We start from the raw sequence: 15778 nt of genomic DNA, 5'->3' as shown, positions 1-15778 counted from the left end.
AGTCAGATAGCTAGTTATAAACAGTGTATAAGCCTATAGGGGAGAATCACTGCTATGTGTTAATTGTGAGCAGTATGGAGGGGGGGGGGGGGGGGTGTAGGAGGAGCGTTGTGGATAGGTGGTAGGTAGTATAGGTTCAATTGATGAGGATCATGGTGTTGCTATGTTTCCACAGTTCAATGGTTTCTCAAATTTGTATAAATTGGGTGGGAGGGGGAACAAGACAGCGGAGAGTGCACTCAAGAAGTGGAGATGGTGGCCTGGACTGTCTTTAGCAGTCATATCAATAATTCTGCACTCTAGAGAACAGGGACAGTACTGCACACCTTCACATGTCATACAGCCCTAGCCGCTGTGATGGCATTTGCAGCTGCAGGTGAACTGTTATTTCTGGCTGCAACAGTGACCTCTAAGCGAGAACTGGCTACCGTGGCATAAGGAAAGGGGGTGAGTACATAATGTCTGGCTAATCACCCAAGTCAACAGAGTATGTGCAAACCACTATGGGATTAAAGGAGAACTCCAGAGGTTGTTGAATAATAAAAATAAGCTTACAAATATCAGTTATAGCAGTTACTCTTTTTTCTTTGCTGATTACATGCTGTGAAATATTGCTGACCACAGCATTACAGTAAAGGTGCCCATTAACAATATAATTTGGTAACAATCATTGGCGCCCACTACCGGAAAGGTGCTAACCAATGCTATCACATTGATGGAATCGATGCAAAAAAAGAATCGATTCCATTAATCTGATCGAATTGGATTGCCGCTTTCCTCTGATTCGTGTGCCCGAATGATCGATTCCGATCGATATTACATACAAGTAGGACCATCGATCGTCTGGAGAATGGTATCATTAATGGCCATCTTTAGGCTGGGTTTCCACTGTAGCCAATTTGCGGTGTTTCTGTACATGAAAATTCAGATGCGGAGTTGAACTTTATTAACCAGTTCACCCCCAAGGGTTTTTATCCTAACGGACCAGAGCAATTTTCAGTTGTCAGCGCTCCTCCCTTTTATTCCCTAATAACTTTATTACTACTTATCACAAGAAAATGATCTATACCTCGTTTTTTTCGCCACCAATTAGGCTTTCTGTGGATAGTACATTTTGCTAAGAATTTTTTTATTCTAAATGCATTTTAATGAGAAAAACAGAAAAAAAAAGAAAAAAAATCATTATTTCTCAGTGTTCAGCCTTTATAGTTTTAAAATTAAACATTCTCCTGTGGATAAAACAAACACGTTTTATTTGCCCAGTGGTCCCGATAATTAAACCGTTTAGATTATGTCCCTACCACAATGTATGGCGACAGTATATTATTTTGAAATATAAGTGGTTATTTTTCTGTTTGTTCTGGCCATAATTACAAGCCCCTATGTAATAAATTAAAATTAATTTTCCCCCATAAAATATAGAATAAAAAAAGCTGAGTCCCTAAGGTAACTATTTATTTATTTTTTTTAAGCTGATTTTTTTTTTTACAAGTGTTTTTTTTGGGGGGGAGGGTTGGAAGTGTAATTTTATTAATGATGTGTATATACTTGAAAATGTATGTATTTTGTAAGTGTAATATACTTTTTGGCCACAAGATGGCGCTGGTGAACACTCATAGGACGTGTTCACTTTTTTTTTTTTTTTTTTTACACACTTTATTAAACTGTTACATTTCCTGTTTATGTGAATGGACGTAGCCGCTGTTCGCGGTCACGTCCATTCACTCCAGGCACTGCGATTGGGTAGAGGACTGTTCAGTCCTCTTCCCCAATCGCCCAGCACGGGATCCCGACGGTAATGGCGGCGGTAGCGGCGGACACACGGCGGTAGCAGCGGCGGGAATGCGCGACGTATTAAAACGTCATGTTGCTGTTAATAGCGGTAAGCATGACGTTTTAATACGTTAGGATGGCGGTAAATGGTTAAAATCAATAAGCTGCTTCCAATTTGCATGCGGGGAAGAAAAATGCCTGCTGCATTTTTTTATGACAGTGCATGGCTATTGGATTTGGATGCAATTTTGCATTAGCACGAGTGCTGCTTCCGTTTTGGAAATGGATGCAGCACCTTGTGGAAACTAAGCCTTCCTGAAAACACTGTGTGTGAGGCTCCCTGCACACTGCAAATCCGTTTTCCGATTCCGTTTCCGATTCCGATTCCGTTTCCGATTTTCCTTGAATACATTCAACAGAAAAACGGATCAAAAAACGCAGCATGCAGTTAAGATTAAAAATCTGAATCGGAATCGGATGTAAAAACAGATTAAAAAGCGGAATCGGAATCTGAAATGCATGCAGTGTGCAAGAGGCCTCACAATGAGTTTTAATGACCTTTCAGAATGTGGTTTTATACCCTTATACTATGTTCACAGTGCTGCATAGCTTCTCTGAGGCAGAGCCCTCTGATTGCATTGTATTTAGGCTGGAATTTCCACACCATGCAGATTTGAGCAGTTTTCCATGCAAAAACACATAAGACTGCTCCACAATGAAAGTAAAAAGCTCATTTCCATAAATGCAAATATGTGGAAGAAAAACACTCAAAGCATGCTCCATTTTTTCAGACAACGCACCTGTTTTCCATTTAACAATTGTAAATATGCGAGACGAATGCAAAAATTCCACTCCACTCCATGGAGTGTCTCTTTTCAGCAGGGAATACAGTTGCCTTTCAGTTTTCGGCGCGCGTTTTTCTGCATACTTTTTCTGCACACCAACTGTGTTTCTATGCAGGAAAACGTGTGTGTTTTTTCACAGCAGCTGATGTAATGGATAGTGAAAACTGACAGAATGTGCAGTCCTCATGCAGAACCAGGGCTGTGGAGTCGGAGTCGTGGAGTCGGAGTCGTGGAGTCGGGCAATTTTGGGTGCCTGGACTCGGAGTCGGGAAAAAATGCTCCGACTCCTAATGAATTTGTAACTGTAATTAAAATAGAAAATATGATAAAATGTTCTATTTCTCAGATAATAGTCATGAAAAATAATGTATATATACAGTACATATACAGTAATAGCTGTGCTTAGTCCACAAAATTGAAATAAACCAATCAAAATTAGTTACTTGTGCTGCTTCAATAAAGCAGTCCCCGTATTTTTAAGGTCAGATATACATATCTGATTGTGACTGTATATATGATGTGTACACAGGAATCTCTTATATACACTAAATAACATCTATGCTGTAAGAATAAAGCCTGATGTGTAGCTGTGTCACTAATAGAGATGGTCAATGAGATGGAAATAATTCTGCATTGATGCTGATTTATGCAAATGTATGCACTCCCTTTGCTGATGAAATAAAATAATTTGATATGTTATTAAAATTTGGTTTGGTGACTACAAAGTAAAGGGTAACTGAGACTGATGAAAAGTAAAGTTTTATACATACCTGGGGCTTTCTCCAGCCCACTTCAGGCTAATCAGTCCCTCGCTGTCCTCCACCACCCGGATCTTCTGCTATGAGTCCTGATAATTCAGCCAGTCAGCGCTGTCCGGCCGCATGCCGCTCCCACAGCCAGGAACATTCTGAACCTGCGCAATAGTGCTGCACAGGTGTAGTATGCTCCTGGCGGCGGAGTGTGTGCATGCGCACTACGCCTGACTGGCTCAAGTACCTGGACTCATAGCAGAAGATCCAGGTGGTGGAGGAGGATAACGAGGGACTGATTATCCTGAAGGCGGCTGGAGGAAGCCCCGGGTATGTATAAAACTTTAATTTCATCTGTCTCAGGTTTACTTTGTTACACAGTAGTACTATACTCTACATATGCACTCCCCACAGAGCTGCAGGGAATCCACTGAGAATGCTGTGCACATTGAACACAGAGGTGTTGTCTGTTTACAATCTCCTCATTCCCCTGCAGAGTACCTGCACATCATTCTTACATGTACCCACACTTACATTGCCTAGGGCCTGATAGATGTTCTTTGTTTCGGTTTGCACCTTTTACAAGTACTCTTACCAAGGACTAGTTTTAGTCTAAAGGGAATAAATATAGTAGTCTACATATCCTTCTCACTTCAGTTGTCTTGTAAAATTCCTAAGCGTTGGCAGTTAAGAGACGAATTTCATGTTACATACTTTTAATCAACAAAATTGTAATATGCAAATTAGAGGAGTCGGAGTCGGTGGAATCCTAAACTGAGGAGTCGGAGTCGGAGTCGGTGGATTTTTGGACCGACTCCACAGCCCTGTGCAGAACGTCAGTCTTTTTTCTGTGTGCGAAAAACATATCAAGTGTGCAGAAAACACGCACGGAAACAGTCAAGTGTGTTCCCTGCCTCAATATTATGTACATTTGGATAGTGAATCTTGCATCTGAAGTTTGTTGAGCTTTCTTTGTGCTCATACTTCGTCTGCTTTTCATTGCATGCTTTATATTTTCTGAACTTTTGGCCTCTTGCACACTGCACGCGATTCAGATTCAGATTCCGCTCTTTAATCAGTTTTTACATCCGATTCAGATTCTGATTTGCAGTTTGCTCCCTGCACACTGCAAATCGGAATCTGAATCTGATGTAAAAACTGATTAAAAAGCGGAATCTGAATCTGAATCGCGTGCAGTGTGCAAGAGGCCTTTATGGTTGCAGTCTCTATGGTGGTACTTCATGTTAGGTCTCCCAGTTGCTCAGAATCCTAAAATGTCCTCAGAATTTCCTTTCCCAGGCCTAGTTTGCTGCATTTGTCTGTGCCTGTTCTAGTTTTTGCCTTATATTGGAATCATCAAAAGGTTTATTTGTGGTTCAATGGCTATCAGTTGGCTTTTATGCCGTGTAGTGTGATGACCTCTTGTTTTTTTTGCCTGTACAACTGTGGTGTATATGGTGAGAGCATAATGTACTTCTTTTTGTTATTTTTATTGTCTGGTTGCCTTTAGGTTATACACGCACACCACTGTGGTATTTGTATCTTTAACTATTAGCATTAGTAAAATTATTTGTTTGTCATATGTTGTATGCAATGTTATAGCATTACTCTTTAGATGTAGTGTTGTAGTATATTCTTGTGTATGATTGGGGTGCTGCTTCTGAAATTGGGAAATCAAAAGCAAGTAATGATTCCTATGGTGTCCAATACTGTAGTTTCTATTTAGTTTATGTTCTCATAATCTTTTTACGTATAACTGATGAATGTTAGTTACGGAATATGTTTTCTTTACTCTCTCTTCTCAGCGGACTTTGGCTTTGCTCGTTATCTGCAAAGTAACATGATGGCTGCCACACTATGTGGATCTCCAATGTACATGGTAAGCAAGGTTTTGCTTTGTAAAATATTTTTCACAGCAACCAATAGTTTTTCTTGCTTTTCAGTAAAACTTTGGCCAGTGGCATATGGAACTCATGTGAATCCATTAATAGAAACATCAGCAGTCCAGGAACTGAGAGGTTGCATTTAAAGGGAACTTAAAGTGAGCAACATATGGAGGCTGCCATATTTTATTTCCTTCTTAATAATGCCAATTGCTTGGCAGTCCTGCTGTGCTCTCTGGTATCCGTAGTGCCTGAATCACACACCTGAAATAAGTATGTGGCTAATCTAGACAGTCTTCAGTCACAGCACCTGATCTGCATGCTTGTTCAGGGTCTTTGGCTAAAAGTAATAGAGGCAGAGGTTTCTGCAGGACAGTCAGTTAATATGCATTGTTTAAAAGGAAATAAATCAGCCTCCATATCCCTCTCACTTCTGGTTCCATTTAATGCTATAGTATGAACACCGAAGGGTAATTACAATATAAGAAGGTCGATGTGCGTTATCATCCATACGTTGCTTATTTTTTGTCCCCACTGTTAGTGTGAGCCTAGCCTACTGTTCAGTATAATCCGGTCATTCACTCTTGTTAATGTGTTGCTGTTTTTCTTTTTCTTTATTATTGCTGTGGTTTTAATTGATGTAGCACAACCTTTGTATGCAGTGCTGTACATGTGACAAACCTGTACACATAAACAGGACTGTCCAACTCCAGTCCTTAAAGAGAACCCGAGGGGGGATTTAATGATGTTAGTGGGGCACAGAGGCTGGTTGTGCACGCTATCACCAGCCTCTGTTGCCCTATGGTGTGCCCCAAGGACCCCCCTGCGCTCTTCTATCCCCAGCGCCATGCTAGCGAGGCTGTTTACATGTGACTGTCTGTCAGCGCCGCTCCCCCGCCTCCTCTGTATCGGCGCTACCCGCCCGCGTCCCTTTCCTCCAATCAGTGGGAGGGAAGGGACGTGAGCGGGTAGCGCCGATACAGAGGAGGGGGGGGGGACCGGCGCTGACAGTCACATGTAAACAGCCTTCTGGCGACACGCTGTGTGTCGCTAGCACGGCGCTGGGGATAGCAGAGCGCAGGGGGGTCCTTGGGGCACACCATAGGGCATCAGAGGCTGGTGATAGTGTACACAACCAGCCTCTGTGCCCCATTAACATCATTAAATCCCACCTCGGGTTCTCTTTAAGGGTCGAGGCCCTCACACAATTTTGGCACAGCTCAAATTAATTGATGTGACTGAATCAGGAAGGGTGTGGTTCATCAAGTAGAACACATTTCTGAGTCCATCATAAACACTGGCATGGATGTGGCCCTCAAGGACTGGAATTGGACACTTTTGAGTCCAAGCTGTGACTTGGGAGGAGAGGTCCCTGCTTAATCAAACGTCTATCCTTGAACATTGGTGCAGAAGGATGTCAGATGTGAGGTCCACAAGGCACTCTGGTGAGCGTTGGCATTTAAGCTGTGAACAGTAATTTTCTACCTGGCTGGGCGTCACTGCTATGAAGGAAGTGGAAATGGGGAAAAAACGATTATCATAATTATATTGTGCTTGTAGTCCTGTAAGCCAGAAGGTTACTTATTGTATACTAGGTTTTAAAAATTGTTCCTGAAAATACCATTGCCCAGTTCAATGTGACATCTAAATGATAAGTTGTGTACCATTTTTTCTGGAAAATAAACAATGACATCTAATGCAAGATGTGAAAACTGTATGTGATCTTCGTGTTCAGTCATCATGACCTGTCACTGTTATGATAATGTTCTCACGTGCTGGACTGATTACTGAATAATTCCTAGGATAATGTTATTGGGAACACAAAGCTCTCACTGACCTTCTTGTGTTCCAGGTTTTATGTTATGTTTGAGCTGTGCTTTAATGAATCCCTCAAAAAAAGTAACAAGCACTGTCATTAAATGTTATCTATTGGTTCATTTTTTTTTTCCAATATCTAAAATTAAGATGCACCTTGTTTAAAAGTATCTTCCCTCAGCTATAGTCTCCAATTTGGAATCCCCCTCTCCCCTTTCAAAACACACACCTCAAGGCTGTGGCACCTGCTAAATAATTAGACTGAGGCATATAGGCCTTCTTTGACTTGCAATTGAAACATCAAAAGTGTTGCATTTTCTGCTGGACTCTGTGGCAAAATTATTGGTGAATTTATTACGGTATCACAAGTTCGACATGTTTCATGTGTTTGTAGTCCGGGCAGTACCCTACTTACAGATTCCTTTCCTGGGAGATTGTTTGTAAGTTGAATTTGTTTCTAAGTTGAGTCATGTGTTATTATAATAATAATAATAATAAAAAAAAAAATACATGGGGACACGTGGATACATTTTTTTTTTTGCTTTTGGAGAACTCTGGATTTAAACATATAATACTACCTATTTTTTTGGTTTGTTTTCAGTGTGGTGTTAAAGCGTTTTCAAACCACTTAGAACAGTTTCTACAATAATGTAACATTTAACAACAAAAATATGTAACAAAAAATCAGTACTGTATATTTTGGACAGGAAGACAGCTTTGTTTGTATCTCTGAAATGTTGTAACTTAAGTTGTTTGTAAGTAGGGGACTATCTGTATATATGTGTTTTTCCAGGCAGAAAATCAGGGTAGTTGTAAATAAGTGGACATGTTACATGTTTGGGTACCAAAGGCATGTGACATTTCCTATAATCTTATTCTAAATATGTTTGCCTCTTTCCATGCACATATATTGTTTATTTATAAGCTGTTGTGAGTTAAGCCTAGAACACACATTCAATTTTGACTGGCCAATTGTACCACTCCCATGTAGTGTGAGAGCTTGCCTACATACCGTATATACTCGAGTATAATCCGACTTTTTGAACCCCCAAAAATGGCCTAAAAGTGGGGGTATCGGCTTATGCTCGAGTCACCTCTCCCGAGTACCCCCGCCATGTGAAAAATGGAGGCAGCTCTCCCTCCCAGTGTCTTGCTGGCATGTGTATAAAACGAGTGTCCCCCTCATAAACAATGTTGTGGATGGCGTGCAGTGTTATGCCGTCAGGTATATGCACAGTGATGTACATTGTGCTGTGCCACCCCCAGTATATGCAGAGTGATGTGGAACGGAGCGTGCTTCCATCGCTCACCATTCAGCGATGTCCGCCTCGATTCTGCATCGGCCTCTCTCTCTCTCTCTCTCTCTCTTTCATCGCTATGACACCCGTTCCGCTCCGTCCACCTCGATGCCGTATCAGCCTCTCTCCATCTCATCGCTATGATGCCCTCTGGTGGTGAAGGGCGTCATAGCGATGACAGAGAGAGAGAGGCCGATGCGGAATCAAGGCGGACGGCGCTGACTGGTGAGTGATGGAAGCAAGCTCCGTTGCGCATCACTCTGCATATCCTGGGGGTGGGGCACAATTCACATCACATCACTGCATGTACTGGTGGGGCCGCAATTCTCAATCCTCACCATCGCATACCCGCACATGGAGGGGGGGGGGGGGAGCAAACAAGGATCTGCACACCAGCACAGCACTGTTAATGAGGGGAACACTTGCTCTAGTCTATACACATGCGGGCAAGGCACTAGGAGGGAGACAGCACTCTGTGTGAAGGGAGTACTGTGACATTATTTACAGGCAGCACCCTTCTTTCTGGTACCCTCCCTGGCCTTCGATTACTGCCTGGGTCCGCATGGCTCACAGACAATATCACACTGGGCCAGAAACAATAACAGCGAGCATGCTTGCAGGATAGGGAAGTAACAGCTGCAACCTCTGAGCCCCTGTTCTTATTCCATTAGACAACATTATTTTTAATTATTAGAATAATAATTCCACCCACACCACCACAAAGTTGCCATTTACTTACCTGGGGCCTCTTCCAGACCCCCAACGTCTATCGGGTCCCTGCAGCATTTCCTACCCTCTGCTTATACTCGGGTCACTCACTTATCCCTGTTTTTGGGGTAAAAGTTGGGGGGTCGGCTTATACTCTGATCGGCTTATACTCAAGTATATACTGTCAGGAACCGGCCCGCGGTACGCCTGCGTATACGGTTCCCGACTGCGGGTTTGACCAGATTAAGCGGGGAACAGCCTTATTCAAGCTAAAACAAGGCTGGGACCCCTCAGAACACCTCTCACTGCCACCACTAGCTGTTCGCTAGACACTTCCACTCTGCTGTGGAGTCCTCAGCGCGCACTCCGCGTTTTCGTATTCGGGTCAGCTTTGCGCTTAGGCCAAATACGGGAACGCCACGCACCCACACACACACAGTTGCAATCTTACACTGTCGTGAAGCAAAGACCCACTAACAGTCGTTCCGAACGATACTGTTAGCCACTCTGCTGTCGCTACTCGCACTGGCGTTGTTCGTACGTTGGGTCAGCTGCGCGCTTAGGCCAACGTATGACAAACGCCCCCCACACACAATGCAATTACAATTTCATACGGTAGTGTTGCTCAACTTATACACGGTTACACTTCAGTCTCTTCTAGGCTATGAGTGTTAGTTTAGTACAGCAGAAGTCAAGCTTATTAAATAATTTAATATTCCATAAAAACATAGAACAATGCAGAACTTAATATATACAAAAGATTACAAAAAGACAAAGTAAAAAAGTTACAAAATTAAGAGTTACAAAGATAACACACACGGATATTTGCGTAAAATAAAAATGGGGATTAAAAAAACGTTACCAACTTGAAGGTCTCAACGTTGTCGGCAGGAGCATGCCGCTTGTTCGACCAGAAGTCGAGATCAACTCTAGCTATACGCTAACTCCAAGAGCAGATACCGGTGGCTGTCCTGGGTCAGCTTAAATAGTCTGAAGTGTCCCCTGGGACATTTAATGTCCAGCCCCCAGGAACTAATGCAGTTTCCTCGTTTGTGACATCACCGACCGCTTGTCATAATCTTTCTTGTGATATGCAAACTTCAAAGGGGTTCCTGTTTTAGCTTCTTGAAGTCTGCAGAATTCAATAGGTGAGATTGTATCCTACCAGACATCAAAAAGCTTCCTTGCCTATTGAAGGGGACTGGTCCATTCACTGAAGACAATGGCAGCTGTCTACATCAATACAAAAGATCACAGCGTACAGTTCCTCTGGACAGCCAGAAACAGGTAATGAGGTTCCCTTTTGTCTGTCTATTGACACCACACACAATCACATTAATAGTCCATGAAGCTAGCTGCCAATATCTTCAGGCCATACTGGCTGACCTCCACCTCTGAAAGATATACAGCAGACATAAAAATGATAGAATAGGTTTCTGTACTCCCTAATATCAGCAGCACCTCAATATATCTCCACACCTCCGCCGTTAACTTGGTGCAAGGCAGATGATCTTCCCAGTTCATCCTGCCTGCACCTACACTGTTGGTTCTGCTTGACGGGACAGCCCATCAGCATTCCCATGATTGCTTCCCTTCCGGATAGCGCTGGCAGGTGATTCTAACGAATCATCCTGCCAAAGCCTACATTGACGGCCTGGCCGGGTGGGGTAACCCTTTAGCATCCTCAGGAGGGTTCCCCACCTGTCAGTTAGCTCCAAGCTACACGACTGGAAAGCTAGGTCAGGTTGCTGCAATGTGTCGTTGCCCTTGGCAACCTGACGTAACCAACCAGGGGAATGTGGGTCAGTGACGACCGTGAATTTGCGACCATAGAGACAGTGCTGCAGCTGGGGGAGGGTTCCAACCGTCGCTACATGCACTTTCTCTATAGTGGCAGGAGCTATCTCTCGGTCCCTTTGGGGATCGATTATCTGCTGGTCTGCCTCTTCCCCTTCGGACAGCTCCGAGGGAATAACTTCCCAGAACCCTCTCAGCCCGCCCCTCCCAGCTGGTGACCTGCTGGCTAGCCCCCTGAGCTCTTCCAGGCTGCTGTCAAATCGAACAGCCCCAGAGAGCTCAGTGCTGCCTGTCACACATTCCAGGAAGGCTGCAGACGGAGAGGCTCCTGGGCCCTCAGGGCCAGGTTCCAAAGTGGATGTTGCTGACCCAGCAACATTTGTCACTTAAGGGGACAGTCCCTCTGCTGTAGACTCGCTAGCGCTGCGGGTTACCACGGCAGCGGAGGGAGCGCCCACATTACACATATCATACCCCACTTCACCTTTGGTCTTGAAAACATCTGAAGGAGGAAGATCTGGCCTGTTGCTGTCTGCCCCTTCAGTGGACAGTCCACCTGCTGCAGCCCAGCGACCATTGCTGGTCACTCCTGCAGCCGACGGAGTGTCCACAGAACAAGCATCATTATGTAGCACAACACATATGATATCAACATTATCCGTCTTATACATATTGACATTTAGAACATCACATAAAACATCCACATTATCTGTATCATTACACACATTGCTACTCAGCACTTCACAATTATCATCAACAGTTCCTGCATCGATCGCCTCGATAGTCCGTGCGTCATAAATGACATCATCAGTTTCTGCATTCTCTGTGTCAACAGGTCCCACTCCAGGCCTAGGCACTGGAGACTCACTAGGGCTGGCTCCTAGTACACAGTCCATAGCCCCTGGGGCCTCGCCAGCATTCCCCACTTGCACAGCATTATCACACAGTACCTTGCAAGAGTCCTGAACTTCGGCTGGGGATGCAGGCCCCACAGGGGTTGGATTAGGCTCATACCGGGCTACTAACCGTCCCAGGTCAGTACCCAGCAAAACGTTGGTGGGGATTTTGTCAGTGACCCCAACTTCTTTCAGTCCGCTGCCGGCCCCCCAATCCAGGTGGACCAAAGCGGTGGGTATGGCTGGGGTGAAACCCCCAATTCCTCTGACAGCAATCATTTTCCCAGGTATGTACTGTTCTGGGTTCACAAGCTGGGGATGTATGAGAGTCACTTCTGCTCCAGTGTCTCTCAGCCCGGTAGCAACTGTACCCCCAACCGTGACAAGCTGCAGATTTTCTGCATAGCCAGTGGCATTCCTGGTAGCGCACAGAGCAGTTGGGACTTCACGGGGGGTTAAGGCCTCACTGGATTTTGGGGCCTCCCTCTTCCTCTCTGGGCAAGTCGTGCTGATATGACCCACCCTGTCACATACAAAGAATTTCCGAGTGTCAGGGGTTGGTTGCCTGAATCCAGAAGACAGCGGTGCTTGCCTCCTCTGGGTGCTGGGTGACACAGGTTTAGCACTCTGTTCTCCCCTCCAGCTGGGCGTAGTAGTCCTCCGGGACTCAGGTGCTCTATGGGCGGTGTAGGAATCGGCCATTTCCGCAGCCTCATCCACTGTCTTTGGTTCTCGATCCAGCACAAACAGCCGGACCTCCACAGGACAGGTGTGTAGGAACTGGTATTTTATCATCAGCTCCTGCAGGGCATCCAAGGTTTTAACTGACAGTCCTTTTAGCCACTGCTGGAAGGCAGTGCGCAGGTTGCAAGCATGATCCAGGTAACTGTCATTAGGACCTCACTGCACTGTCCTGAAACATTTGCGATACACCTCTGGCGTGAGGTGGTATCGCGCAATAATGGCTTTCTTAATTGCCTCAAAGTCTGTTTCTTCCTCCTGGGGGAGACTCACAAACGCCTCCAGGGCCTTGCCTCTCAGCCCTGGTGTGAGGTATCTTGCCCACTGCTCACGGGGCACCCCATACTGCCGACAAGTCCTTTCAAACCCCTGTAGGAAAGTGTCTATGTCAGAGTCCTTGTCCATAGCGGGGAACTTATCCAGGGGGATTCTGTGGACTCGCTCACCTTCGCGTTCTGCGGGTCCAGCAGACCGGTTCTGCTGCTGAAGTTTAGCCAGCTCCAGCTGGTGTTGCCGTTCAGCTCTTTCCCTCTCAGGCCTGGAGTCGCTGTGCAGCTTGTTCCCGCTCGGCTTGGTGTCGCCGTTCAGCTCTTCCCTCCTCTGCCTGTCGGTGCAGTAGGATCAGCTTTAGGCGCAGTTCAGGATCAGCCGAGTTCAGTAGCTGTAGATCAGCTTCCAGAGATGGCATCTCCGTGTTCGGTGGATCATCCAGGACATCGTCTCCACTCGCATTCTGTGGCGGGAGCGATTCCTCCTCTGCCGTTTCGTGAGCTGCATCCGCTGACGCTGAAGCACGGGCTCGCTCTGCCTCATCATACTCCTCGAGCGCACGAACTAACTGCTCCTTAGTCTGGCCGCTCACCGTCTCGATGCCTTTGTGCTCACAAAGGTTGAGTAGTATCTCTTTGTTTTGCCTTGCATAGCTGGATGCTTTCTGAGCCATCGTGTTGCAAAAAAAAAAAAAGAAACAAAAAAGGGGGGAGGGAAAGCAAAACACCAAGTGTGTATCTTTGAACAAAAAAAAACGTATATAGATTCTGCACTGAGTAGACTTCTGTAGGCTAGTTGCTTCTAGCAAGCTTCCAGCCTTTAGTACTCAGAATAGCGAGCTAAACTGCGTACTAATGTACTAAACGATTCCACCACTGCCACCAATTATGTCAGGAACCGGCCCGCGGCACGCCTGCGTATACGGTTCCCGACTGCGGGTTTGACCAGATTAAGCGGGGAACAGCCTTATTCAAGCTAAAACAAGGCTGGGACCCCTCAGAACACCTCTCACTGCCACCACTAGCTGTTCGCTAGACACTTCCACTCTGCTGTGGAGTACTCAGCGCGCACGCCGCGTTTTCGTATTCGGGTCAGCTTTGCGCTTAGGCCAAATACGGGATAGCCACGCACCCACACACACACACAGTTGCAATCTTACACTGTCGTGAAGCAAAGACCCACTAACAGTCGTTCCGAACGATACTGTTAGCCACTTTGCTGTCGCTACTCGCACTGGCGTTGTTCGTACGTTGGGTCAGCTGCGCGCTTAGGCCAAAGTATGACAAACGCCCCCCACACACAATGCAATTACAATTTCATACGGTAGTGTTGCTCAAGCGTACAATTAGGCATGAACTTATACACGGTTACACTTCAGTCTCTTCTAGGCTATGAGTGTTAGTTTAGTACAGCAGAAGTCAAGCTTATTAAATAATGATTTAATATTCCATAAAAACATAGAACAATGCAGAACTTAATATATACAAAAGATTACAAAAAGACAAAGTAAAAAAATTACAAAATTAAGAGTTACAAAGATAACACACACGGATATTTGCGTAAAATAAAAATGGGGATTAAAAAAACGTTACCAACTTGAAGGTCTCAACGTTGTCGGCAGGAGCATGCCGCTTGTTCGACCAGAAGTCGAGATCAACTCTAGCTATGCGCTAACTCCAAGAGCAGATACCGGTGGCTGTCCTGGGTCAGCTTAAATAGTCTGAAGTGTCCCCTGGGGCATTTAATGTCCAGTCCCCAGGAACTAATGCAGTTTCCTCGTTTGTGACATCACCGAACGCTTGTCATAATCTTTCTTGTGATATGCAAACTTCAAAGGGGTTGTTGTTTTAGCTTCTTGAAGTCTGCAGAATTCAATAGGTGAGATTGTATCCTACCAGACATCAAAAAGCTTCCTTGCCTACTGAAGGGGACTGGTCCATTCACTGAAGACAATGGCAGCTGTCTACATCAATACAAAAGATCACAGCGTACAGTTCCTCTGGACAGCCAGAAACAGGTAATGAGGTTCCCTTTTGTCTATTGACACCACACACAATCACATTAATAGTCCATGAAGCTAGCTGCCAATATCTTCAGGCCATACTGGCTGACCTCCACCTCTGAAAGATATACAGCAGACATAAAAATGATAGAATAGGTTTCTGTACTCCCTAATATCATCAGCACCTCAATATATCTCCACATATACGGTAATCTTTTCATGGTATTCAAAATCTGTTGGCCCTCATGCTACCTACAGGTGGTAAAATTGGTCAGATTGGCCATTCAAAATTGGATGTGTGTAGCAGACTTTAAACTTGTCTAGCTTTAATGAATTTGAAGAGAGCCACTTTACTCTGCTATTGAGGCCACCTAATACATGGTGTGATCGACAGATCTTGTATATGGTCCGGCTCTTGCATCTCTATACCAAATCCAATAGCAGCCTACAATAAAGGGTGCATATATGAAACTGTTTGAAAAGTCAGCAAAAAAATGATGCATTAACCCAAAGCAATTAACATTTAATGGAGTCAGGCTAGTGGTGAAATGCTTTTTATTTTCTACTAGTAGACCTAAGCCCGTATAAAAATGGGCTCTAGGTCTGTATTCCTGGGCGCGCGCCCGCTCACCCACCGCCGCACATCCGGCCACCTGCTCACACCCTGCCCGCTTGACTTCCTGGCCCCGTCCACGGCCTCCTGTCTTTGGGTCCGTGCTGCGCAGTGGCCAAAAGCACGAATAACGCTACACAGAGACAGGAGGCACGGACACGGGTTTTATTATAGAGGATGTCTTACTGCACTTTGCTCTCTCCAGTTTGCTCTATTTAATAACTCTGCTACTCATTATAAAGGGCAAAGTGCAGTTCTTTGTACCATATAGCTCCAACTACAATACCCTTCGGGGCTAAGTTACCAAGAATAGTTCAAAGAAAACTGGAGCAAGAGCACTACAGCTGCCTACAGAAAACCATCGGGGCTCATAGCATTCCAGAAACAA

At 45.0% G+C, this 15778-nt stretch overlaps 1 protein-coding gene across 2 annotated transcripts in view; it reads left to right on the top strand.

The window, feature by feature from the left end:
* ULK2 (unc-51 like autophagy activating kinase 2) overlaps positions 1–15778 on the top strand; it is a 158995-nt gene that overhangs the window by 81370 nt on the left and 61847 nt on the right. For both annotated transcript variants that reach the window (XM_068268721.1, XM_068268720.1), the window contains exon 7: positions 5173–5246. In XM_068268721.1, the coding sequence (XP_068124822.1) occupies positions 5173–5246 (74 nt within the window). The remainder of the gene's footprint in view (positions 1–5172; positions 5247–15778) is intronic.

Source organism: Hyperolius riggenbachi, chromosome 2 (assembly GCF_040937935.1).
Source record: "Hyperolius riggenbachi isolate aHypRig1 chromosome 2, aHypRig1.pri, whole genome shotgun sequence".
NCBI lineage: Eukaryota > Metazoa > Chordata > Amphibia > Anura > Hyperoliidae > Hyperolius > Hyperolius riggenbachi.
The sequence above is the reverse complement of the archived record's forward strand: the minus strand, read 5'-3'. Positions and strand labels throughout refer to the sequence as shown.